Below are 25,232 nucleotides of genomic sequence, written 5' to 3' on the forward strand. Positions count from 1 at the left end.
ATTTTGCCACAGCATATGCACACTTGTATGCACACAGACATAAAGAGTCAGTGCAAGGTACCTGTGAAAAGGTCCCCTCGAAGGTAACAACATACTCACTTTGAATGCCTTTGCATCTCCTCACTGAGCAAAGGGGTCTCGAGGAGGGGGTTATCAGCCCAGGATCCATTGTTGTTTGGTGATCTCTGAGTGCAGCAAAACGAAAGTTTGCTGGCTCTGAGAGGCCCCTCTCAGAGGGAGGGTGCTGGTCTCACCCCAGGAGAGCTCCGAGGCTCTCATTTTGGACCGCTGTTTATCGGCTGCAATTGAGGGGGCCTTCATCCAATGTTCCGTCCTGGCCACACTTCAGATCAGCACCCTTTCTTTGAAGGTGTGAGAATAAGGATGTTACACCATTCAGGCCAGAAAATAGTTTCCAAGGCTGTTCACAAAACATCCAGGAGCTCGTTAGGCAGCACAAGTTTATGGGAGCTCTCTGTTTCTGATTAGCTCAAGAGGAACTGGGCCCTGGTGCTGCTTGTCAAGGCCAAGGCCTACGAGCATTACTCAGACCACAGTGAGGCCTGGAAAGGGAGGGGGTGGTGGATAAACCACCACAGCCAGTAAAAATCAGCCTCAATGGTCTAAGAGGAAAGAGCTACCAAGTCGTTTTTCAGCCTTGTCCGAACAAATGCTAAGATCCCACTGCGTAAGAATAAGGCTTGAAATAACTTGCACCCTCAGAAGTGAGAAGAGAGTTGTAAGGGCAGATGAACGTGACACACAGCCTTGGTACAGAGCCCAGGGAACAAAAGGGTCAGAGGAAAAATAAAGGGAAGAAGATAGACTATTGTATAACTGTGCACAAGTACAAGAGACAAGTAGTACAAAGGGATTTAACTAATTAATTAGTGTAGCTTTCCTTAATTATCCGTTGCTTTATCTCAGCATGCAACTACATGTTTCTTCATCATTTATGCTGGACACCACCACAATTTTCAACCCCTAGGCAGGCAAGATCATCAGAGTCTTCAGTGTTTGATACCTTCCTTCCAATCAGAGGCAGGAGCATAAGGACACATTATGTATCCCTAAAAGCATCCAATCACTTTGCTTTACCAAAACAATTTCATACAACCTCCATAGCCTTGGTTTTCGATAATACCTCAGCTAACCTTATTACATGTGTATGATGCTAAGTTTTTCTTTTGGAATCTCTTCAGACATCAGTCACAAAGCTGATGCAGTTTAATTGACACAGCTTGCACTGAATTAATTATTTTTTTTTTCTTGCCTGTTCCTCCTGGGCACAATATGGAAATTTAAAGGAGGATGATCCACAGGTTCTATTCATTTAACATAGAAAGAGTTAAGTGCAGCAACTAACATAATATGCAAACAGCTATTCACTGTAGTTTGCATCTTTGTGATTACTGGTTGGGCTTTTACAATCAAAGCATTCTATCCACAGCTAAGATAAATGGAAAATCCTATTGCGTTTTTGTGGCTTTCCTGGACACCCACAACTTTATCTTTTTCTGAGTATATACCTTAAGAGCAATACTATCATCCTGATTTTAGTTTTATTCATGCCTATACACAGATGATACTTGTGAAATGTTACATACAACTTTAAGACAGCATCTTGAAAATATGCCTAATAATTTTTTATAAAATATAAAAGTTATAAAACCCTCCAAGCATTAGTAATAAGTGACTAATCACATCTGATGCCTAAATTTTCAGTGCTGAAATTATTGCCGTGCAAAGATATAGTCATTCTTCTGTTTTCCAAAAATGAAAATGTAAGGATTCAATCAGCCATACATAATAGCAGACCTGGCAATTCTTGAACAGATTTTCTCCTTTATGTATCAAGACATGAGACATAATGTTTACTACAAATTCCATTTTCCTTGACACAAGATTTTGCCATGCAGAAAGAGCACAAAAAATATTTACTTCAATGTCTTTTATTGAGAGGCTATTTTTTCCCACACATTTTAAATTAATAAATAGCTTTATTTATTGATTTATTGATTTATTTACACAGAGAAAATACACTTAGCTTGCATAGTTCCCTCTTTGTCTCTGTCTCACATGCACACACACATGCTCATAGTAACCTATAATTGAATTACAAAAGGAAAACAGTTTTAAATTATTAGCAATAAACAATCACTAGTACTGAAGGAAGAAAATATGCAAACAATGCAAGCAGCAGTAGAATGTTGACTAATGAGTGATTTGCATCCCTCAGATCACATTTGACATCCCTTTCTTAAGCTAAAACTGTGGTGTTATGCTGGTTTGGTCTGGAGAAATTGTGGGTCTGGAGAACAGCTACCAGAGAGACCTGGACCACTGTTTTTAATTTGTGCCTTCAAATTCAGGCATGAAAGATTTAAATATTCAGAGGAAAAGTTTAGAAATCTTATCTTACAAAAAAGGATAAACACGGACATACGCATCACCTGGTTCCTACTGAAACTTGGATCATTTTGATCTTGAGAATTGAGATGCTGGAATATAATTAAAAACTAGATGTTTCCTCACAATTCTCTCAAGCAAAGGTCAGAGCATAATCTGCCATAATTTATGCAAATTTTAGTGTCCACTGGATCAGTTGTTCCAGTTAGCTGACTGCACACTTACCATGAAATTCTGAACAGTGACCTCAAGTGAATTTTAATACACACGGTTTGAATAAATAGCGATTTCATGATTATTTGGAAATAAACTTGAGGGGGAAAAAAAGTAACAGAGAATCATATAAAACAATTTTTTTAATTATTAAGGAAAAATGGTACAGAAAGCAACAATAGTCACAAAAAAACCCTGTCTAGATGTATGTATAAATGAAAATGTCTCAGAGGAAGTGTACTGAAACCATCTGCCCCAGACTACAGTTGAAAGATGTCATTAAAACTTTACTTTCAGTTTGTTGGACTCTTCATCCAATGGGTTATAAGATCAAAACACAGTTTATTCTGAAACTGAATAACATCTTATCTTTTCTTACAATAAAAATCATATTGGTTTGCACTTGAAGTCTCCCTGAAACCAAATTTTGTCAAATATTATTATTTCTCTAGAGTCTACTTTCTTCAAGTAATACTTTTGCTGAAAAATTTCTGACTGACACTTCTCCAAAAGCATTTGGTCTCACAAGACAGTAAATATATGACTAGCTTTTGGAAGGTTTTGACAAATACATTCATAAAGATAACACAAAGATAAATACCACTCCAGATAACTTAATTTAAGATGTCTGTTTAAACCATTGTCAGTTTGAGATACCAAGACTAATCCATCTCAAAGCTCAGGTTTGTCTTAACCACAGGATACATCTCATTTCTCTGAAACTCAAAATCCCTCCAGCACAGCCTGAGTAAGGAAGAAAGTGGTTTCCTTCCTAACTGCTTGTTTTCCTTCAGACAGCCCCGTTGTTACCTTAAAACTTAGTGTATTACCCTCATCTCTTAACTCCATCTATGTTTTGTTTAAAGATAATGGCAGTTCAAAGGTACATGTACTTATACAGCCTAAAAAACATTTTGAAGCAGTCTGTATTAACTACAGACCACAAGACATGTATTTGGTGTGCTTATCTTACTTTCACAGACGTATGGGACTGACAGTCATAAGACCTAGAAGAAGCCTTTAGAAATGTGTACAGCCTTCTGTACAAAAGGGGTTCATACTCTGAACTGAAACAATCAGGCAAGAGTGGTTTGTCTCTGAGTTATCTTGCAGTGAGTGATGTACTTTGAAATTCTGTGTTGCAATGCGCAGCAGTAAAGGTATAAATTTCCCACAGATACAAAAGAACTGTGCTCAGAGGGATTGGAGGTAAAGATTACTGCTGCAAGCTGAAATCATGGGACAGGAGAGTGTCCTGTGGGACACATGATGGCTTTTGGATCAACTCTGGTTCTGCATTTCTGTCATAAAAGACCACACAGCCTTTTCATTTTGCATGAATGAGCAGGGCCTGTGTGTGTGATACCATAAACCAGATCAAAGAAAGAAATGGGTAGGTGCTGAGAGGCAAGTGAAACTCTCCTAAGAATACATAAAAGAAGACTCAGTTCTGCAGATTCACAAGAACAGAAAAACTCAGAACATCAAGACTCTCAAGTCCCTCAAGGCCACAAGCAGATCATGATACCAGGTAAGAGTCAGTGAGTGTCTGAGTGTGAGGCAATAACTGAAAGTAATGTGTGAATTGTTATCTGCTATTAATAATAACAGCTTGATTCTACTAATAGTCTACCTAGTAAGAAGCGATCTAATATACATTAATTGTGATCTTTTTCTCTCCTGACTTGAATACAAACCAGTAAAATTTACAAATTTACCCATGAAACCATCACATCCTTGCTTGACTCTCTAGGACTAGTACAGGCTCATTAGTGGTTGCCTGCCTGAGTCCCATCTGTACCTCACTGACCAATAAATATTCCACTAATCCTGCTCATTGTCCCTTCACTGACCTGCCTACTTTGCATTGTGTTGATAATAGTATAGGGAAGTCTGAGATGTTGCATATCCTCAGGGCAGAGTTTGTTGTCAAGTACCAGATTAAAATGCCCTGTGGTCACTATGAAATAAGGCCTTTCTGTCTGCTCTACAGCAATCTGCTCTTGTATCTGCAGCAAAAGGATGATTTATTCAGAGGATCTGTTGTGGTAATTCCTGAACAATGGAAAAGGGATTTAAGGGGACCATTGGAGTCATCAAATACACACTTGTGTTAACTGAATGAAACATGCCCAATAGTTCCTTTCAGTGACCTTGGTCATTACTGCAGAAGTTTTCTGTCACCATTTTTCCTCAGAGCTAATTCCAGGCCCTTATTTTTCTCATTCCTTGTGATATCCAGTCTTAAATGTCTCATAACAACTTTATGCTTTTCTTTATATTATATAGTCTTTGTTCCAGTTTGTGTTGACCTGTCTCAAAATACTTAGAAGCAGAAGTTTGTTCTTTGTTAGGCTGACAACTTTTTGAAGTCTCTTCATTACCTTTTGACTGTAAAATGGACTTTGTATTCATCTGATCATCCCTGAAGACATTCTTTGTATTGTTCCAATTCTAGCACATCATTCTGGTAAGCAAAGTGTTGTGTTCAGTTTCTTAAGCAAAATATCTCAGTTGTTCTGCTGTTTCCTGCTTGATTTTCCCAGAACCATAGCGCCACTTTAGTTAGCAAAGATGTTAATATCATCAAGTCCAACCATTAACCTAGCACAAAACCTAAGGGCCTGTGGAAACCTATGTTTGTCATCTACATATCTTTGAAATAAATGTGTGGGTGGCAACTTAGTCACTTTCCTGGGGAGTCTGTCCCAGTGCTTGACAACTCTGTCAGTGAAGAATTTTTTCCCAATGTCTCACCTGAGCCTCATCAAGCACAACGTGAGGTAATTTTCTTTCATGCTGTCTCTTCTAACACTCATGGGCACTGGCACATACCCGTCTACAAAGACACAGTGCCCATAGAAGAGGCACTGGTCATCAAGGGCTTGTACACTGAGAAACAGATCTTACTCTACAGCTTCCTGGAGTGGGTTTAAAACAACAGTGAGAATTCAGTTGGTGGACACCAATCAGCAAAGACTAGTGCTAAGTGAAACCACTGAACTTCAGTATAGGAGCCAACATGATAATGCATACCTTACCTATCTCTCATTAGCACATCTGTAGTGGGATTTTCCCCACTTTGACCACATTTCCAATGGAGTTTCTGGTTTTCAGAGGTCTGTATCACATAGCAGAAGCAGGATGCTCTGCAAGGGAAGGTCAGCCAGTAACTGAAGCTGACAGCAAACTAGGCATGAAACACGATCCTCACAAGAGTTGCAGTTCCATAATACCTGAAAATAAAACCCCTCCAGAATAGGTCAGCAACAGCAGCAATGTTAAGGCAGTAATCCAGGCAATCCAGACAAAACCAAGATCAAGCCATAAAGTCAAGTCAGCAGATCAGGGTCAGATATCAGCAAAGTTCATGGCCAGACTTCAGCCTGGCTGCCCTGTAGCTCTAGCAGAGACCATAGGCGAGTGGCTGAGTGGCTGAGCTCCTGAGCAAAGAACAGGCAGCCTCCAGCCAGACTCTCTGCTCTTCCTCTCAGCTCTTTCTGCAGCAGTCTGACCCAAGGCTGTCCTGCTGCAAAGTTACACAGAACTTGAACAAGCAAAGCCAAATGAGAAGAGGAAGAGGTTGCAAAGATTGGTGTTCTAAGGACTCAACAGCATGGATGTTACTGAACTCGGGATTCTGGATAAAGAACAGATAGATGCCACCAGAGAAAAGGAGGATGCTGTCATTCTCATCCCATCACTCATAACAGTAAATTTAGACTGGTGTGAACAGCATTCTGCAACTTGTTCCAGTTGTCAGAATGAGCCAAGTAGCCATTTTTAATTAACAGTAGCTTTTATTTCCCTAAAATTGGCATTCTACGGTAAATGAGAGAGGGAGTAGAACTGCCAGCAGTGGTCCCCTAAAACAAAAAGAAACACAGCAGAGGAAACATGAAGGCCTGTAATGCAAACCCTAAGGAAGATTTATTTTAAGAGCTTCTGCCCAAAAAGTTTTGACCAAATAAGGAAGCCTTAAGCCTGCCCCAAAGACAGAGAGGGTATAGCTTTTTACTTACCGAACCACCTCTAGTTATAAACACCATTTCCGTTGATTGGAGTAAAATTCATCCCAATGAGACCAATAAGCTACAAATTAAAGGAATTTTCTTTGCCTTTTTTTCTTCTGAAGTGATTAATAAATGACCAGTGTTCTGCACGTTAATATTCCTTTGTCAGGTGGGAAATAACACCTTGCGCACAGCTCTGCCTGTGCCACCAGTGTTGCTCCCTCAGTAAAACAATTCCAATGATGACATCAGGTACATAATCATTCTTCATATAAGGTCACAAGTACACTTTTTGAATTTTATTGGACGTTTTGGTTCCTTCAGATTGGAGATGAATCTTCTGATAATGTCTAAAAAGGTGAAGAATATTTCTATTGGTTCCTTCAGGTAGCTCATGCTAGCACGTGAATCTATATATTTCCTCCTTTGCAGTCATTTGTGAGATACAGGAATGCCCAGCCAGAGTTTTATCTAGGCAGTGCCTGGAGAGTGAAGTTTCATCCATCTGCGGTCAGGATGGCAGCAAAACGACATCTTTCAGCTCCAGTGCTGTGGCTGATTCTCCTCTCCATTCAGCTCTCCCTGGGTAAGTACATACTTTATTTCGCATAAGGCAGTGAGATAAAAAAAGTATGCGAATTTCATATAAATAGGTTGTTATTCTACCAACCTCTAAAGCAAAGTGACAAAAAGGTGTTTAAATATGTTTCTGGTTTTGATTCAATCTCCTTGGTAATCCTGAGATAAGGAAGGATAAGTCTTTTTTAAAAGTTTTGTATTTTACTCAGATATCAGTGACTGGCCATTCTCAAAAGAATTCAAGTCCGAATTTTGTAAACAGTTTAGCTGTACTAAAAAACAGGTGGGTATTCTTACCACTGTCTTATCTCTCCTGCTGAGCTCTTTGTAGCTGGAATTAATAATTCCAGGTCTTTGTTCAACACTAGTTAAAATGATGTAGCTCTACGCTGTGATTTTGGGTAACACAGCATCTCCTCAGTTTTTCCTGTCTATTGGAAGCTTATCACTATTTGTCTCTCTGCTCTTCTGGAGCTATGTGTGCATGCTTGATGCTGGTGATGAGAGGCGGATTTTGGAAACCTCATTTTTTTCTCTCTACACACGGAGGTGACATGGCATTGCGGTGGTGGTCACATCCCCATATGATGAGAACAGGACTTCACAGTTGATGCTTTGTTAGAGCATGGCCCTAGTCTTGAAGGTTCTCACCAGTTGTGTGGACACAGTCAGAGCTCACATGGCAAGGAACAGGAGGCACTCCTAACGTACATTTTCACAATATGAAACATTTTTTATTTTGACACTTTTGTAGTGATGTTTTAGTGTCAGCTGAGCTGTACTGCGGAAATGAGAGTGAGTTTTCTGCCAACTCCTTGTTAACTTCGGGGAACAGTAAGAGACTGACTGGAAGATGCAAACAAGAGTAGCTTTACAATGACACCATCATCAGCACCTACCACCCTCATCTCTGCTCTGGCAGCACTTGCATTCTCCACACTGCTACAGGAGTTTTGATGTTGCCCAGGCACAGAGCACTTTGCAGAGCACTGCAGGAGTCACAGCTCTCTGGGAGTGAGCTGGCAATCTGCTCCTGAGGCAGCAGGCCTGGGCTGGAAACCTCCTCTTAGGGCCTGGGGACAGGAATGCATGATACACTCTCATCCTTTTTCTGTGAGAAGAATTGGGTTTCCAGCTGGATCAAGCAAAAATCTCATGCCCTCTCAGCCAAGCAGAACACCAAACAACTGAATTCAATGAAGGTACTTGTGGGACATGATGTGGAGTGTGAGAAAATACAAAATTGTACCTGTACATATCATAAAAAATTAACAGAAGAGTGATTACAACAAATGACAGCTTTTATTAGGAAATGTTTAAATCTGTCGGTTGGGTTATGCCTACCTCTGCATCCAGTCTTCCATGCTGTTACATGCTACAAATGTCAGATGTACAATTTTTCAAAAATTCAAGTGCACAGAGGTCATAGAGTTGACTGAAGAGCTGTTTGTTTTGCTCCTGGATATAGCTAATAGAAATTGGTTATCTGGTTCCTTTAAAAATGTACTAGGAATTCAGCTTTTCTTAGAACTCATTTCTCTTTTTAAGTGTGTAAATGTTATAGCTGAGAAAACTCTTTTTTGGACTATGTTCTTCAAATAGCCTGGGGGTTGTTCTCCAGAATATCTTTCTAGAGACTTATAAGACTTATTACAGAAAGATTATGCTCCCTCTGAGACAACTTGTTGCAGGCACAAAGTGGTTTTGTAGTTGCCTGAGGATTGTGCTATGTGTGTGACTTTTTTACTCAGGAGACTTGAGGAGAGAGGATATTTTGCAGAAAGAAATAGGTTTTGGAAGTTACCTATATTGAATAGCCGCTTTTTGTTTGTTTGTTTGTTTGCTTCTTAGTAAATAAGCAAATATTGATAGGCAGGAAATTGTGATGAAATCCAGCAGTGTTAGCTAAGAGGTAAAGCCTGTGTATGAGAGGTGATCATGTCTCAAAGCCACATTGTGTCTGATGAAGCAGTTACAGACCACATGAAGATGGAGGCAAAATTGCAGTTTTGCAATTTTTGCAATAAGAAATGAAACAATGTTAGTTTTGGAAAGAAACGGCTTCATTAGCACCAGCTCATGGGTTAAAACTAACACACTTGCAGTGAGTAAAGAGAAGAATTAATTTGTTTCCAAGTGCAAAGAAAAATTAAATATTCTCATTTCACAGTGTCAGATGACAGCAAGATGTGTGATATGTAGAAATACTTCTCTCTTTTGAAGAAGAGAGAGAAGGTGATATCTTACATAAAGGATTATTTTAAAGAAATCTTACAGGAAAACCCAAGGCTCTTAGTGCAAATTATCTTTTGTTGTTTATCAAACATTTTCATTGATAGGAGATTATCTTCCTGGACTATTTGCAAGATTTGCACAGCTGCACTGCTTTCTATCCACATCAGTGCCCAGTGCTGGGTCTGGATGAGTACTGCAGGTTTCTCTTGGCACCTGGTCACTGTGGCTGTGAGTGCAGATCAAGAGGGCCCAAGGCCAGGCATGGCTGTGCCAGAGTGGAACACAGATGCACCTCCCACTTCGCACAGGCAGTGAGAGAAGGTCTGTGCTTAAATGGGCCCATGGGCAGAGCACATGTGTGGAAAACCCAGGTGGGGAAGGCCAAGGCCATTAAGGATTCTTAGTGCACTCAAGACATTGACAATTGGATCCAGCCTGTCCTGTAAACGTTTGCTTTAATATTCCATTGTGTGTCAGGTCTTGAAACTGTAAAAAATTGTGGCCAAAGTTATTAGGCTTCTTATGTGACTGTCCTGTAAACCTCCTTTAGCCATGTGGTCAATCCGAATAATCCCTCAGGCCCAAAAGAAGTTGCCAGCCCTCTTCAGGGATTTACCTGTTCCATAACATGCTGAAATGCAAACCTGATCAAACTGAAGACAAAAGTCAGATGTAGTGGCCAACTTCTTCCTGTTTCCTTTTCACATTTAGCTTGTAGTTTGTCCTTAACCTGAGAATACAACGATCCTGCATGTGGTTTTCTACTGTTTGATTTTCCACCCATTTCATGAGTATCCTCTTTCATGCTTCAAACAGCAGTGACTTTGATCCAGCTGGTAGTGAGGCTTTTAGTCCAGTCACACGTATGTAATACTCACACTAATACGCACCCACACACACCACAGCTGTACATGGCTGCCCAAACAGGTGGAAACACGCAACGTGTGACATGTGACAGAAAGATAAACAGCACCAGTGACCTTACAATGATCTATCTTAACTTCTGAAAGGCCTTTGACACGGTCCTACACAACAGTCTTGTCATTAAATTGGACATATGTGGGTTTGATGGATGGATATTCATTAGATAAGAAATTGGCTGGATGGATACATCCAAAGACTTACAGTCAATGGCTCAATGTCCAAATAGAGATCAGTAACAAGTGGTGTCCCTCAGGGGATGGGAACCGTTCAAAATCCTTATTATTGACATTGGTAGTGGGATTGAGTTCACCCTTGGAAAGTTTCCAGAGGACACCAAGCTCAGTGGTGCACCCACTGAGGGAAGAAATGCTATCCAGAGGAATTTTGACAGGCTTGAAAAATGAGCCTCACCTAATGAAGTTCAACAAGGTCAAGTGTAAGTTGCTGTACCTGGCTTAGGACAGCCATCAGAGTCAGCACAGACTGGAGGGTGCACGGCTTGAGAGCTGCCCTATGGAGAAAGACTTGGGCATACTGGTGGGACAAATTGGACATGAGCTAGCAATGTGCCCTTGCAGCCCAAAATGCTAACTTTGAGCTGAGTCTTCAAGTAGACCCCCTGACCTTACCACCTCTCCAGCAGCTGGCCTGGCCTCTCTTATCCCTCTGGTAGCCAGCTCCTCCAGTTACCTCATTCCCAAAGACACACACACAGACTTGGCTTCCAGGCCAATTAACTCACAGGATAATGAAGGTTGATCTACTGTAGCAATCACACACTGATAGGCAGACCCCTCACCCATTCCAGTTTTGTGGCAGGCTTTGTGAATCACAAAGCAGGGACATTACTCAGCATTTCCCAGCCCTGATAAGCCAGTAAAAGAGAAAGTTTGCCTGTCATTAGAAATAATTTACATTTTAGCAGTGCAATTAGCTCAAACTTGTAAATACAGACATAACTACTTGCAAAAAAATGCTCTTTAAGTTGGACTATTTAGAAAGGTGAACCAAATAAGTCTGATGTAAGAGTAAATTAAGAGCAATAATGAGTCTCATTAACATCTGCAATAAATAATCATGATTAAGCTCTGTCCTTTCTATAACCTTGCTCTGTCTGAAGGCGCTGATGAATTGAGGCTGTCAAACGGAACTGGCCCCTGCTCTGGGAGAGTGGAAGTAAAACATGAGGAGCAGTGGGGAACTGTGTGTGATGGTGACTGGACCATAAAGGATGCTGAGGTTGTCTGTAAGCAGCTACAATGTGGATTTGCTGTTAAGGCCCTTAATCGAGCTCCTTTTGGAGAAGGAACTGGACCAACGTGGTTGTACCGAGTTGATTGCCATGGTGATGAATCTGCTCTCTGGAACTGCACACATACAGGATGGGGTGCTTTTACCTGCCCTCATTACTTTGATATTGGAGTGATCTGCTCAGGTAAGAAGTGATCCAACCTTGTATAACAGAAGAAAAGATAAGAGCATGGGATCAAACTTTATCCTAGTTGGATAAAGCCAAGTACTCCCTCTACTCATCCAAAGCAAGTTGCCTCAGCATTAAGTCTTCTGCTGACTATGCAAGCTGACTTTGCCTGGGCACAGCAATAACACAGAATGAGCATATTTAATGACATATAACAGAAAAATAAAAAGCACTATTTATTTCTACCACAGCTCTCCCAGGCAACAGGAGAGCAGTACTGAACTTGTCTTTGACCAGAAATCGGGGCTAAAAAAGCAGGTGTAGGTAGAGAAGCATGAAAGTACAATGTTATGTCATACAACTGCCCTTCTTCTCCAGATCTACAGGTAAGCTAAGATAAGACAGTCTGCAATGGCAAAAAAAGTCCAATATCAGTTTGTCTGCTTCCTGTGCATGACCATGGTTTTACTCTTTGGAAAAAGAACCACTGAAAGAAGTTTTTCCTTCCCAGCTTCAGGACTTTACATTTGTCCTTTTTAGATTTTTGTAAGGTTCTTATCAGCCCATAGTTCTAGCCTGTCTAGATCTCTCTGAATGGCAGCTCTGCCCTCGTGGTTATCTCTCCCCACCCCCCCACCCCCCATAAAAAAGTGATATTGTACTTGCTGATAGTCTTCAGGTAGAGTGAAACTCACTAATTACCGAGCATGGCCATTCAATCAGTTGCTTAACCATGTTGTCCTTCCAGCCAAGAACATCCTAGTTTTTGGACATAAGAATATTGTGCAAGACAGTGTTAATGGCAGTGCTAAATGTGAGGTAAATGTGAGGTAAATGTGAGGACGTGCTGCTGCCCCCTCATCCATAAATCCATTTTAATCAGAGAAAACAATATAGTCCCACAGGCATGATATACACTTGATATAACCATGCTGACTCTTCCCATTCATCTCCTTGTGCCTGCAAATGAGTTCCTAGAAATCTCACTCTATTTTTTGCAAGTACCAAAGTGAGGCTGGCCAGCCTGTAGATCTCCAGACTGTCTTTTTAGCAATTTCTGAAACTGGGTGCAACATTTCCTGTGTCCCCTTCCTATGGTGCTTCAGCTTCCTGTCCATTGAAATAATGAAGTCTCAAGGACACACACTAGTAAATAGCTATTTGCCTATTTATCTGTTTGGGGATTGCTACTTCTCAGTCATTGGCAGATGTTCAAAGCTTCCTTCCTTCTTTCCCAAGGATTCAGTATTTTCAGTTACTGAGAAATAAGCAATTTCATACACCATTTTCTTTTTTATCAGTGTTACACAGGAATTTCCCCACTCACAATTCAGAAGTATCAGTGGTCCTCAGAGAAGTGAAATGTGTCTTGCCCATTAAGGTACAGGAGCTGTGAAAATAGACCAGTACAACCAAACCTTGATGCTGGACTTCTTGTTTTTTGGATTTTTTCCAGGTTTCTCTGATCTGCGTCTGACTGGAGGGGGCACTGCCTGCTCAGGACATCTGAAAGTAAAGCAAGAGGAAACTTGGGCCACTGTCTGTTTCTCACACATTAATTTCAAAACTGCCTCTGTTATATGTAATGAGTTAGAGTGTGGCCAGGCTGTGGATACCTTGAGAGGAACTCACTTTGGAGACAGGCATGAACTGATCTGGCAAGAAGAGTTTCACTGTGAAGGGAATGAGACTCACCTTGCAGACTGTCCCAGGAACATACATCGTACTAACACATGCTCTCATGATGCCTCTATTGTGTGTTCAGGTGAGACTTTGGACTGACAGACATAATTCACCCGTGTCCTATATGCCTTCTTCCTGTTAACCCACAGTTCAGAGCATCTGTACACTTCTGTGGTCCTCAGGATCCTTGGATGCTTCCCCTACCGTGCCTTGAGCCATTCAAGGGGAAACAGAAAATAACAGAGTAGTCCCACAATGTCTCATTCACTCTACTGAGAGTCTGCATCTAAAATGCACTGTTCTAATCACTTCACTACCACACAGAGATTTCAAAAGGGCTGTTATTTATTTTCTGCTATTAGAATTATGAACCAAACAGACCTAAGAATGCTCTACACATCCTTCTCTTATAAATAAAAGGAAAAATGGCCAAAGGAGACAAGCAGGAATATTGAGACATTAATTTATTTCCTGTGGTGCCAGGGTCTATGTTAATACCTGGCACTTCAGTTAATTACAAAACTGGAAGATGTACCATATCTCCAAAAGGTTGAAGGAGGCACAAGTTACAAATGTAAGTAATTAAAAAGTAAAAAAAGGTTGCCAGAGGCCTAGATGACTTCCATTGTGACTGGAAGGTAGCATTACTTAAGAACTCTCTACAGTCATGGCTGCTGGGGGCTCTGAATACAACTATGTATGGCCATCCACTGAAAAAGTGATTATTAGGCCTAACAAACATAACTTTTTTCCTGAGACCACAGTTCTAAAGGAGTAAACTAAATGTGGGGCAGAGCTGCTGGCAACAGTCTGACACAAAACGAGTCTGGAAATGTGTTGGAGTCCATGTCCAAAGGGCTTCAGTCTGGTTCAAGACTGCCTTGGACACTGTGACCAGTGGCAGCCAAACACCTCAGTTAAGGCATCCAACAGGCCTTGGCTCCTGCCTCTATCTTGCAAGAGTCTTAGCTCAGAGCTGAAATCCTGGGCTCGTTTGAGGTACAATGCAAGGGCAAGGTAAGGGTAAAAAGTAACAGTATGAGAAGACAGGGACTGCATGGGGCTGGCAGTAGGACACCACAGTGCCATCCATTCCGCCCTTAATTTATTATCAATACTGATAGTTATGGCCTGTGGTATTAAGAACCTTGTTCTGGGGCATGGATGAAAGCTGAGAATTCCTCACTGCAATTTCTTTTTACCAGGAAATGTGACATGACTAACTACTGTGAGAGTGATACCACTTGCCCCTACTCTGAGTTCCTCATATGCAAGGCAGGGCAGAAACTGTCTCTCCAAGAGATGTTGAAGGTGGCAGCAGTATTGTGAGGGGAGGAGAGAACAGAGCAAAGAGGAGACACTGAATTTAAAGAGACAAAAGACTTTTAGTCATACAATGCAGGCTACAACATGGACAATAGAGACTTTTTCAGAGCTGGCTTATCAGCATCCTGTTCTAAGATGCCTTCCAGTAAACTGTCACATTACTCAGTGCTAGTTTCTTGCAGATAGAGAGAGCTCTTACAGTTTTCAGTGCAATAGCATGATACCCAAAAGTAACTGCTAAGCTCTTTTATTCTTTCTGCAGGCTACGGTGGGTACAGGCTGGCAAATGGCAGTACCACATGCTCAGGGAGAGTAGAGCTTCTTCATGGAGGCACATGGGGAACGCTGTGTGACTACACATGGGATTTACCAGCTGCCAATATCCTCTGCCAGCATCTAGACTGTGGAGTTGCACTACTGATACCAAGTGGATGGTCCTTTGGGGAAGGAAATGGATCTGTTTGGAACGGCACATTCAGCTGCCAGGAGAATGGCTCGCTCCTGAGAGACTGTCCCGTGCGCGCTCTAGGTCATGATGAATGCCCTGCTGGAAAAGAGGCTCGTGTTGTCTGTTCAGGTGAGCAGTGGAAAGGTATAAGAAGGGAACTGAAAAACTCCTTCCTTGAGGAAAAATACGGACTCAAAATTCAGAGGGCATACGTGGAGTCAGGCTCTGTCCTTTGCTGCAACAGGGGTCAAGGCTGCACTTCAGCTGTACCACAAGGCTGCTGTCTCTGAAATGCTCCTAGTGTCAGGTGACAGCAAGAGCAGGGCTGCTGCACAAGCCAGGATGAGCTGGGCACAGAGGCTGAGCACAGCACAGGCAAAGTCCTTGCCACCAAGACACAATCCAAAGCATCTGCACAGAGGACAGAGGAAGGTACTGGTGGTAAGGTGCCAGACAAGTCAAAGAAAACAAAGAGATGCAGGGTCTGGCTGGAGGGAGTAGCCAGGCATGGCATGAGACAAGACTGGAGACGGTTACTCCTGTCATGTACTTGAGGCAAGGACTGAATCCCTGATCCAGGTTTAAGTGAGGGCTTGGACCAGCAGTTGAAGGATGCAGAGCTGTAGGCCCTCAGTCATATTGATCTGAAAAATTAAGGTCTATTGGTTGACCCTAAGCCCCAAAACCTAGTGCCCTAATTTTAAAAATTGCAAATGGGACCAGATTCCAAGTTCTAGTAATACTACTCAGTAAAATAGGCTGGACTGAAGTCTAGGTATGAGTATGGAAGTTTCTAGTTATGAGTATGGCCCAGTTAAGCCATTTTTACTACTGAATGATAAGAAAAACTCATTCCCATTTCCCAGTCGCTTCCAAGTCCTCCCCTTGAGCAGCTGCAAATGTAATACTCCAATAATCCCTTTCTCTTACATTCAGGGTGTCCAGGGGGCAGGTTAGTGAATGGCACCACATGCTCTGGCATAGTGGAGATCCGCCATGGAGACACATGGGGAAGACTCTGCCACTCCCACTGGAATTTGCAAGCTGCCAGTGTTCTCTGCCATCAGCTGAACTGTGGATATGCAAAGTCAATCCAGATGGAAGATGGTTTTGTGGAAGGAAATGGGACTATGTGGAGAGATGCTTTTCACTGTGAAGGGACAGAATCCTGCCTATGGGATTGTACTCAAGTGACTTTGGGTAATCCAACCTGTTCAGCCAAAGAGGCAGCCACTGTAACTTGCTCAGGTAAGTCAGAAGCGGCCTTTTAAGGGTAGTGCAACTTCAGACCAAAGCAGTGCTGATGACCTCACTGATAGGATCTAGTCTTTGAGATGGAGAAGCCTTTCTTGCTTCCCATTGTAGGCCCTTGTGTGCACAAAAACAAACAAAGCCTTAACAGGGACATTCTCCTTAATCATTGGTGAGAATTAATATTTCACCAGCGCAGAAATTTGTCTTCCATAACTTTCCTGCAGGTTATTTCTGTTGCAGTGAGATCAGTAGATGTTACTCAATATATTTCCCAACTCTCTTGAGCCCAGGTCTTGCTGAATCACTCAGACTCTCAGGGGGTGAGAGCCGCTGTGATGGGCGAGTTGAGATCTCCCTCCATGGTGCGTGGAGCAGAGTCCTGGATGATGACTGGGACATTAAGGATGCCCATGTGGTGTGCAGACAGCTCCAGTGTGGAACTGCTGAGAAAGCCTATTACCTTCCAAAGTCTGAGCGAGGTATGGGTGTTGTTGGCCTAAGGAGTGTCCAGTGTACTGGAAACGAGACTCAGCTGATGCTCTGCAACACCTCCCATTATCAGACAGAGCCAATGGGAGTTTCTGAAGATGTTGGTGTGATTTGTTCAGGTGAGTTGCTGTGTGAAAGATACAGAATGTTTCCTAGGGTTTATCCAGCCCACATTGTGCTGTGGCATCACAGATCTTAAGTCGGCATGAGTCTGACCTTGATGATAGTTAAGGAAGCAAATGTAATTTACATAATGCTTTCTTCATCTGAATTTCTTACAGAATTATCTTCCAGAGTCAAAAAGAACTATTAGAACACAGAAGCCATAAGAACACTAATTTCACTATGATTGCCAAGCATTCTTACTGCCACTTGAGAATTAAATAGCTTTTATCTTGTGACATTTCTATATTTATAGATACTTGCAGCTATTCTACAAAATATTACAACAGTTTCTACTCTTCTCTGATTTTGTAACCCATCTGTAACAGGAATAGTATCTGTCTCTAACTAAATGAGTAGAGAAAGAAAACAGGTTGTCTGGCTTTCTAAGATCAGGTGACCTCTGCATATACTTAGTATGACACTTCTTGTTTGCAGTATCTCACAGGAATTATTCAAACATTCACCGGGTGCAGGAGTAGGCCTTTCCCTTAATGCAGTTTTAGCCTCAGAGGACTTCTGCCCAAGCAACCATAGCAGTAGAATTGGGATATAACAAGAACATGATGTCTTAAAAGTGCTTTAAAAATATTGCCATTATTATGCTTATTATTATGCAATTATTATTATTGCTGACCTGTGCATTATAGTTGTGTTGCATGTTGACAGCTGGATTTTCTTCCCACAGGCAGCAGACAGATGAGGTTGGTGAATGGAACAAACCGCTGTGCTGGGAGAGTAGAGCTTTATCATCATGGCATCTGGGGCACCATCTGTGATGATAACTGGGATCTATCAGATGCCAATGTCATTTGCAAACAGCTTGGATGTGGGCATGCCATTGAGGCATTTGTCTCTGCTCATTATGGTGAAGGGTCAGGGCAGATCTGGATGGATGATGTGAATTGCACTGGGGCTGAATCTGATCTCTGGGCATGCCCCTCTAGGGCATGGGGCCAGCACAACTGCCAACACAAAGAGGATGCTGGAGTCCTCTGCTCAGGTGTGTTTGGAAAACACTTTTCTAAGCCTTTGGGTTCAAACAGGAGGGTTGTATAAAAAGGAAGCAGAGAATAGTGGGGACTTGCTTGGACAGCCTCTTCCTGTCTTGATGACAAGTCATCTTCTTGGGCCTACCAAGATGCAGAGGACCTACAGAAGCCCATATTATGCACCGACACACACGCACACACACAAAAGTGTGCGGTGTGGTAGAATATTTGGGGGATAAATTTGAGGAGTTTGTAAAGATTTCCACAGCAAGGGGCTGCGTGCTTGTTACAGTCAGTTACAGCTGGCTCTGAAACCAATGGGAGCAGCCCACTGTGCACCACAGCATCAGACAATCCAAGTAGCTTATGGTGGCTCTGCTCACATATTTAAGACAGAATGACAGCAGCAAGAGAGAGGAGAAATGAAAGAGAAGTGAAAAAAAATACTGATGACCCCTGAGGGAAGTGCAGACTGTTAGGGCCCACGTTGGAGCCAGTAGAAGCCCTGAAAGGACTGCAGCCTCTGGAGCATCCATGCTCCACAATACAGGTAGAACCAGTACAGGTAGTTAGCACTGTAAAAAAAAAAAAAAAAAAGTGTTATTACACAGGCAGGAAAGCAACATATCACAAGAAGTTTGTGGCCATTTTTATGTTTTCACTTTCAGATTTCCTGGCTCTGAGGCTGGCGAATGGCAACGACTGTGCTGGACGTGTAGAAGTTTTCTACAACGGGACGTGGGGGAGCGTTTGTTCCAATAGCATGTCCCAGCTCACCGCAGTAACCATGTGCAAACACCTGGGCTGTGGAGATGGAGGAGCAATAGCCACGGACTTCAAATACGGCAGAGGGTCTGGGCCCACGTGGCTGGACCACATTGAGTGCACTGAGCAGCACAGCTCGCTCTGGCAATGTCAGTCAGACCCCTGGGATCCTCAGTCGTGCAATAACCGAGCTGAAGAGACCCACATTACTTGCACTGGTAATCAGAAATGCATTTGTGTATGGCCAGACATGTACATTAACCTGTGCATACACATAAGGACGTCACAGTAATTACTTTGTGTTCACTTGTTATTTGGTGTGTATGATTCTAGCTTATACACATAGCCATGGACAAGTGTACAAATCAGTTTGGTTCTAAAGGTCCATTTCTAGTGTCTGCCCTTTTGACAGTATTTCACACCTATGGATATCAATATCTGTAGTCATATATATATTCACTATAATAAAAATTAATTCTACATGACATTCATATATCCTGAAAGTGATTGCAGCTGCCTTATGAGAAGAAGGAAATCATAACCATCAGGAAGATTATTACTCACAGCAACACCAAACAGACATCCACCAAGAACTAAACAGGCCCTACACATATTTCAGGAAATAATTAACCTGATGGTTAATTTTCAGGTATCTTATACTCCCTCATTTTTTTTTTCAGAAAATAATTAAATTACTTCATTATTTAAATTCTGCAGGAAGAAAGGAGGCAATATCTCCATCTGCATTTGCTGAGTGTCCAAACTCTACAAGTTGTTCAGGTACCTCCACCTCTTTGTTTTTCCTTATTGGCCCCTGTGGAACTTCCTGCTGTTTCAGTAAAACAGAAGGTTTCTGTGTTTTGCAGACAGGGAGAAGTTACGAGTCGTGGGAGGGGAGGATGAATGTTCAGGCAGAGTGGAGATGTGGCACCAAGGATCCTGGGGAACAATCTGTGATGACACCTGGGACGTGGCAGATGCCCATGTTGTATGCAGGCAGCTGGGCTGTGGATCTGGTGTGTCTGCTCTGAGTGAGGCTGCCTTTGGGGAAGGGACTGGTCCCATCTGGTTGGAGAAGGTGCACTGTAAAGGAACAGAGCTGTCTCTTTGGGACTGTCCTGCCAAGCCTTTGTTTGGTAAAAACTGTGATCATAAGGAAGATGCTGCTGTGAATTGCTCTGGTTAGTGACTGGTCCTTTATTACACAGGTCTGGGAAGGAGGTGGGTAGGGGAGCATTATGCCAGCTGTGCTTCCCGGTGACTAGCCCTTTCATAATTTTGACTGCAAAAACATCACAAATTACATGAAAATATAATTTTCACACTTGCCTTTTCCTTAATCTGGACTCACCTTCCTTTTTCAGGCGTGACAAAAACAACAGCACCACCCACAAGAGCAGGTAAATTCTTTATCTCTCTTTCTCCCATCAAATGACAATTTAATGTCCCTAATACTTATCAGATGAAACAGCAGCTTATTTTAGCTCATCAGAAAGCACTTCCCTCAGCCTTTCATAAAGGAACACTGAGTGGCACCACCCCTAGCTGCTGAATTTTATCTGCTTGAGCTGGACCCGTAACAGAGCAGCAGGTGCCCTGCCTCTCCCTGCTAGCGTGGGCACAGCAAGGGGCTTCACTATGGGACACGTGATTCTCTACCTGTTTCCTCTTTGTTTCCATTCAGATCGTCCCCGCCGCCCTGCCACGGGCAGTACAAGACTTTCAGTACCTGTCATCCTCTGCATTATCCTGGGGACCCTTCTCTGCCTGGTCCTTGCCATTCTTGCTGGGCAGATCCAACGTGCCAGGGCACAGCAGAGAGGTGGGTCTCTCAGCAGGACTGGTATGAAATGACTCCTTTACAGGGCCCAAATGTTTAGTTGGCTGGAGAGGCAGTGGGGATGGGTAACTGAGATGAACTGCATCTTCTGCCACACTGAGATTTTTCACTTACTTTCTGGCAGTGAAAGACCCCAGCGGTGCTTATCCTCAGTCAGCACCTCTGAGTGCCTTTCTAGGTATCAACCAGGCTATGTAGACCTAGGTAAGGCACTTCTTTTCATGGCCCCAGCCTGAGTAGTATGATCAGAGACTGTTAAAGTGATCATTACCTTTTACTTTCAGGCTACAGACTATCCTATGACCCCTTCTCCGAGGCTGTCTATGAAGAGATTGATTATAACCTGATGAAGGAAAAGCAGGGCGTGACTTTCCTATCAGGTCTGTGTCTTTGTGTCTTGCTTTCCTCAAGGGAAAGCTCCTCCTTTCTGATCCCGATCTGATTCTTTGCAGCTTTCAAATCTACTGGGAAATTTAAAATTCCTGGATTTGAGGAGAGGAGTTTCCTGCCCAGTGGAGTCTGTCAATTCCTTTCCAAGGGACAATTTGTTTTGTGGAGTCCTCACTGCAGCCACAGACCATAGATCAGTATAGGTGAAACAAACAAAAGCCTTTTTCTGCAATTATTTAAAGCAGAGACAAATAAAGGAATAATTTGCATCTCCCTCACAGCAGCTGGGTCCCTGTAGGTTTCCTTCCATGGATTGCCTTTCTCCCTTTGTGGTTTGTCTCCCCCACGATCCATGATAGGTGTTATAGGGCCCCTGAAGGTTATTCCATTGTATCCTTCCAGAGTAATACTGACTGCTAAAGAATATGAAGGGCTTGGATTCTGTTACTGTAGAGTGCTCTTTTTCCCATGGTGCAGTCTTAGCACTTAAGGAGAATTTAATCTGGTATCATACTCTTTCTCATTTGCCTAGATTCTTATTCAGAGAGCTCAAAATCGAAGGAACAGTTTTATAGAGCAGATAGTGATGAAGAAAATGGTCCTGGGGCAACTCAAGGTAATGTGAGAAAGGGTTTGTACAGAGAAAGAGATCCCAAATCAGGGTAACATTTAATATCCAAAGCATTATGAGTGATTAAGACTTTCATTTCATGTCCTAGTGATGTTTCCTTGTGATCCAATATCTTCTGTGTAACTCTTGTGGTGGAAGAGTGTCATACAATCTCATATACAAGTGCTAGTTTTCTCTTCTATATGAGAAATTCAAAATAAATGTTTGCTGGTAGTTCTGCACACACCTCACAGGATCCAGTCACATGAATCCAACAATCCAACTGCTTCTCCCAGACATTGCAACCATAATAGCTTGTAAATTGTTGCCTTATTTCCAAGTCAAACAGGGAGAATTAAAACAGAGGAAAGACATATTCCAAATAAGAACTCTAGTGGTGCAATTTGAGCTGATCAAGGAATATCAATCCAAGTGATCTGGAGAAAATACAGATTCCTAGCTGTGGGGTTTGCCTGGGGAGTACATTTGGTGTGTTGGCTGGTTTGGGTTTTTTTGTACTTTGAAAGAGGTAAGGGAGAGCAAGTGTTTGGAGAAGAACTGCATTTTCCTAGAGCTGATCAAAAAGCTCTGTTAACTATTACCTCATGCCCAAGAGATCAACTGCCAAAGGCACAAGAAGTTTTGGACCCCAGCTGCCCATATCCCAGACTCTGCTGCACCATGTCTTTATTTTCTACTTATTTTCTTATATTAAGGACTTTTTCTAGTTAAAAAAGCTTTTCCTTACTTGCTTTGAAGTGCTTACACAGAAGACAATTCTAAATAATTTCTCTTTATCTTATTCAGATTGAATATTAATTTCTTGGTAAAAGGTGAAACAGGAATGTTTTGATTAACTTTTATGTTTATACATGTATTATTGGTAAGCATATGTATAAACAGTAAAACTGTGCACACTAACATTGCTGAGGGATGGATTCCAGCTAAGTACAGACATGTCAGTATTACAGCCCTGTGTTGCTGGATCATCAGCTACTGCTTTCCCCAGTGGAAGTTAATACCTGTACTGTTCCAGAGACCCCTTCACTGCCTGAAAAAGCCCTGGAAGATGCTTATGATGATGCAACAGAAGCTCCTGGACCTAGAGATGCTTCTCTTTCTGGGCAGAATGAACAGGAAATCATTGGTAACGCTGGAGAAAGTGACAGAAACAAGGATTCACAGGCAGGTGAGGCTAGAAGAGTAGTGCTGTTCTGTTCTTACAGCCAGCTAATCTATACCCATGCTCTGCTTTCCTTACATCCATAAAATTCCTGCCTGTGGCCAACCTAGCCTAAGTTTCCACTGCTGTGAATTGTTACTTCTTATTAGCATGACCATGGGGACAGAGGGTAGCAGTCATCTTTTTAACAGCCTTTTAAGTACCTGAAGACTGATAACAGTTTGTTCACATATCTGTCCCCAGTCCTGTTTTGTATTTTGTTTCTCTAGACAGCCACAACCTCAATTAGTCAACTTTCTACTTAGGCCTTGTAGACTACAGTCTGCTCATGATGTATCTCTAATCAGTCTGTGTCAGTTGGTCTGCATCTTTCAAAATTGTTTGAAACCCAAAATTTTCCAGTATTTCTTTACAGCATTACCATGCTGAGATCTTACTAGTGTCAGGTAGAGCAGAAGGACCAGCTCTTATTTCTTACAGCATATCCTTCTGTTTATGTATGCCAGTGTGATACTTCCCTCTTTTCCAACAACATGGCAGGCTTGAAAGGGCTCAATGTCTGATGCAGCTTCAAATTGTGCTCTGTAAAATACTACATATCATGAGACATGGATTTTTCAAATTATGCAATTGACTGTTTCTCCCTTCATCTGTAGTCTCTTAAATGTCCTTATTAGATATCATTCTATGTCCATGGAGAATGGATTCAGCTAGGTTTTTAACCTGGCATTAAAATTTGTCAGGCCCATATAATTCAGTAAGAATTAACAATAAATATTTAAGACAGACTTCTTTATCAGTGCATTTAATATTACTGTGGAACACCTGATCTGAACTCTACTTTTTGGGGTAGTAATAAATATTTCTGGCCAAATTGAGATGTGGAAAAATAATCAAAACATAGGACTCAAAGTAACTAGGGAGACATTAGAGATTTTTTTTTTTTTTAGCAGCCCATGAACATATTCCTTTTAACACTGTGTATAAAGCTTGATCCTTGGATATGTATACAAGCAGCAGAAGGCAGAGTGATACAAGCATTTCTCGGGTCTTTCACAGCCACTCCTATCTAAGGTTCTAATTGCTGGAGGAGACAACTGGCAGCTGCACGACCACACAGAGGTAACATGTAGAGGATGCCCATTTATCTATCTTTGTGTTCTTCCCTTCATGCTTTCAGACTGGATTCCCAGAAGCAGGACCTCTGAAGCTGAGAGACCCTCATCCACTGCTCTTGAAGATACGAGCTATGATGACATTGAAGATCTGGGGCCCTGATGGAGACTGCTGAACTGTGCTGACTTCTTCTGGAAATACACCACTGTTCATAAAATGCTAATCCTGTACTAGCAGAACCAGAACAACCTGCATTTAGGATTAGTTTGCATAAGTTCGGGATATTTCCAGAGAAGAGATTACATACATAAAAAATAAACAAGCATGGCTGTTAAGAAAATATTTCAAATTTCTCTTATAATTTGTTGTTGCTAAGACTTAGTGGACACTTTTTGCTTTTATTCTCAAATACCTTCTTTTTATTTTTTTTTTCTGAGTTAATTTTTAAAATTATGATTTATGTTTTTTATTAGAAACTGATCCAAAGATCTCAAATTATGCTTTTCCTTCTGGATATATGGGGACAGCTTTTGGGAATTATTCAGAATGGAGACTGAACTGCCAGAAAATCATCAAAATTCTGTTTAAGCCAAGTCTTTCAGAAAGGAATTCTCGCTGATTGCTTCTGCAGCAACATCAACAAGATCTGACAGGTGTGCTGCAGGCATGCTGCGGGCAGAAGGAGGAAAACACATACACCCATGGGATTTAACTGCATCATGCGATCTACTTTTCCTGCCCCACTAACAGGAAAACTCGGGAAACAGAAAGTTCTTGCAAAGAATAGGAAAAGACAGCAGAAACCAGCAGGGGCAACCAATTCTGTGCCAGAAAAAGGTGTAGCAAGCTATTTATCCCTGTCAGAACTATCTACACAGGACAGAACTTCTCCTCTCCAGGTGCACCAGGCAGTGACCAGGAAGAAGGAATCCCTAGGGACTCAGAGATGGCAACAACTGATGCCATAGGCATGATCCAGTTAAACTGAGTGCTCCCCAGGTGACTGGGGTATATAATCCTCAGTGTGACTGAGTAAGTGGGATACTGGGAATGTGTTAAAATTTGTAGCCAAACTCCTACAGAATTCTGCCTGCACCTGAATGGCACCTGCACAAGGAAATTTTTAGGATAATTGGAGTAATTGAATTAAAAGCATATTAACAATACAAGATTAATAAAAG

The 25,232-nt window shown here is 41.9% G+C and overlaps 2 protein-coding genes across 13 annotated transcripts in view; one reads left to right on the top strand and one right to left on the bottom strand.

Moving 5' to 3' along the window:
* CD163 (CD163 molecule) lies at positions 1 to 24,391 on the top strand. Of its 12 annotated transcripts, none has more exons than XM_086882557.1 (19): positions 18 to 83; positions 3,800 to 4,153; positions 4,977 to 5,092; positions 7,068 to 7,221; positions 11,494 to 11,808; positions 13,250 to 13,558; positions 15,065 to 15,379; positions 16,187 to 16,498; positions 16,795 to 17,112; positions 17,844 to 18,158; positions 18,816 to 19,130; positions 19,630 to 19,692; positions 19,779 to 20,093; positions 20,277 to 20,312; positions 20,597 to 20,734; positions 21,037 to 21,132; positions 21,675 to 21,758; positions 22,789 to 22,941; positions 24,116 to 24,391. In XM_086882557.1, exons 4-19 carry the CDS (start codon positions 7,152 to 7,154, stop codon positions 24,211 to 24,213), a joined length of 3,252 nt encoding a protein of 1,083 aa, XP_086738683.1. In that variant the 5' UTR covers positions 18 to 83; positions 3,800 to 4,153; positions 4,977 to 5,092; positions 7,068 to 7,151; the 3' UTR covers positions 24,214 to 24,391. The 12 variants fall into 12 exon arrangements, with proteins under 12 accessions (XP_086738687.1, XP_086738683.1, XP_086738690.1 ...); XM_086882564.1 differs by having other exon boundaries at positions 40 to 83; positions 19,779 to 19,928; XM_086882559.1 differs by lacking the exon at positions 18 to 83 and adding an exon at positions 123 to 370.
* The window catches only part of LOC111944275 (rap1 GTPase-activating protein 1), a 60,303-nt gene continuing 52,804 nt past the window's right edge, over positions 17,734 to 25,232 (bottom strand). Inside the window, exon 24 of the mRNA XM_086882581.1 lies at positions 17,734 to 18,722. The gene's annotated coding sequence lies outside the window, so the exon portion shown is untranslated. The remainder of the gene's footprint in view (positions 18,723 to 25,232) is intronic.

The sequence above is a fragment of the Cyanistes caeruleus genome, chromosome 3 (assembly GCF_971803275.1).
Source record: "Cyanistes caeruleus chromosome 3, bCyaCae1.hap1.1, whole genome shotgun sequence".
Classification (NCBI taxonomy): Eukaryota; Metazoa; Chordata; class Aves; order Passeriformes; family Paridae; genus Cyanistes; species Cyanistes caeruleus.

What these genes read in the sequence shown, in the direction of transcription:
- CD163 (XM_086882561.1), top strand. Translation starts at nt 7,152, where the DNA reads ATGGCAGCAAAACGACATCTTTCAGCTCCAGTGCTGTGGCTGATTCTC. An exon ending in TGCTGGAGTCCTCTGCTCAG is followed by an intron (nt 18,159 to 18,815) that starts GTGTGTTTGGAA and finishes TTTCACTTTCAG; the next exon opens with ATTTCCTGGCTCTGAGGCTG. An exon ending in TGGTCCTGGGGCAACTCAAG is followed by an intron (nt 21,759 to 22,788) that starts GTAATGTGAGAA and finishes GTACTGTTCCAG; the next exon opens with AGACCCCTTCACTGCCTGAA.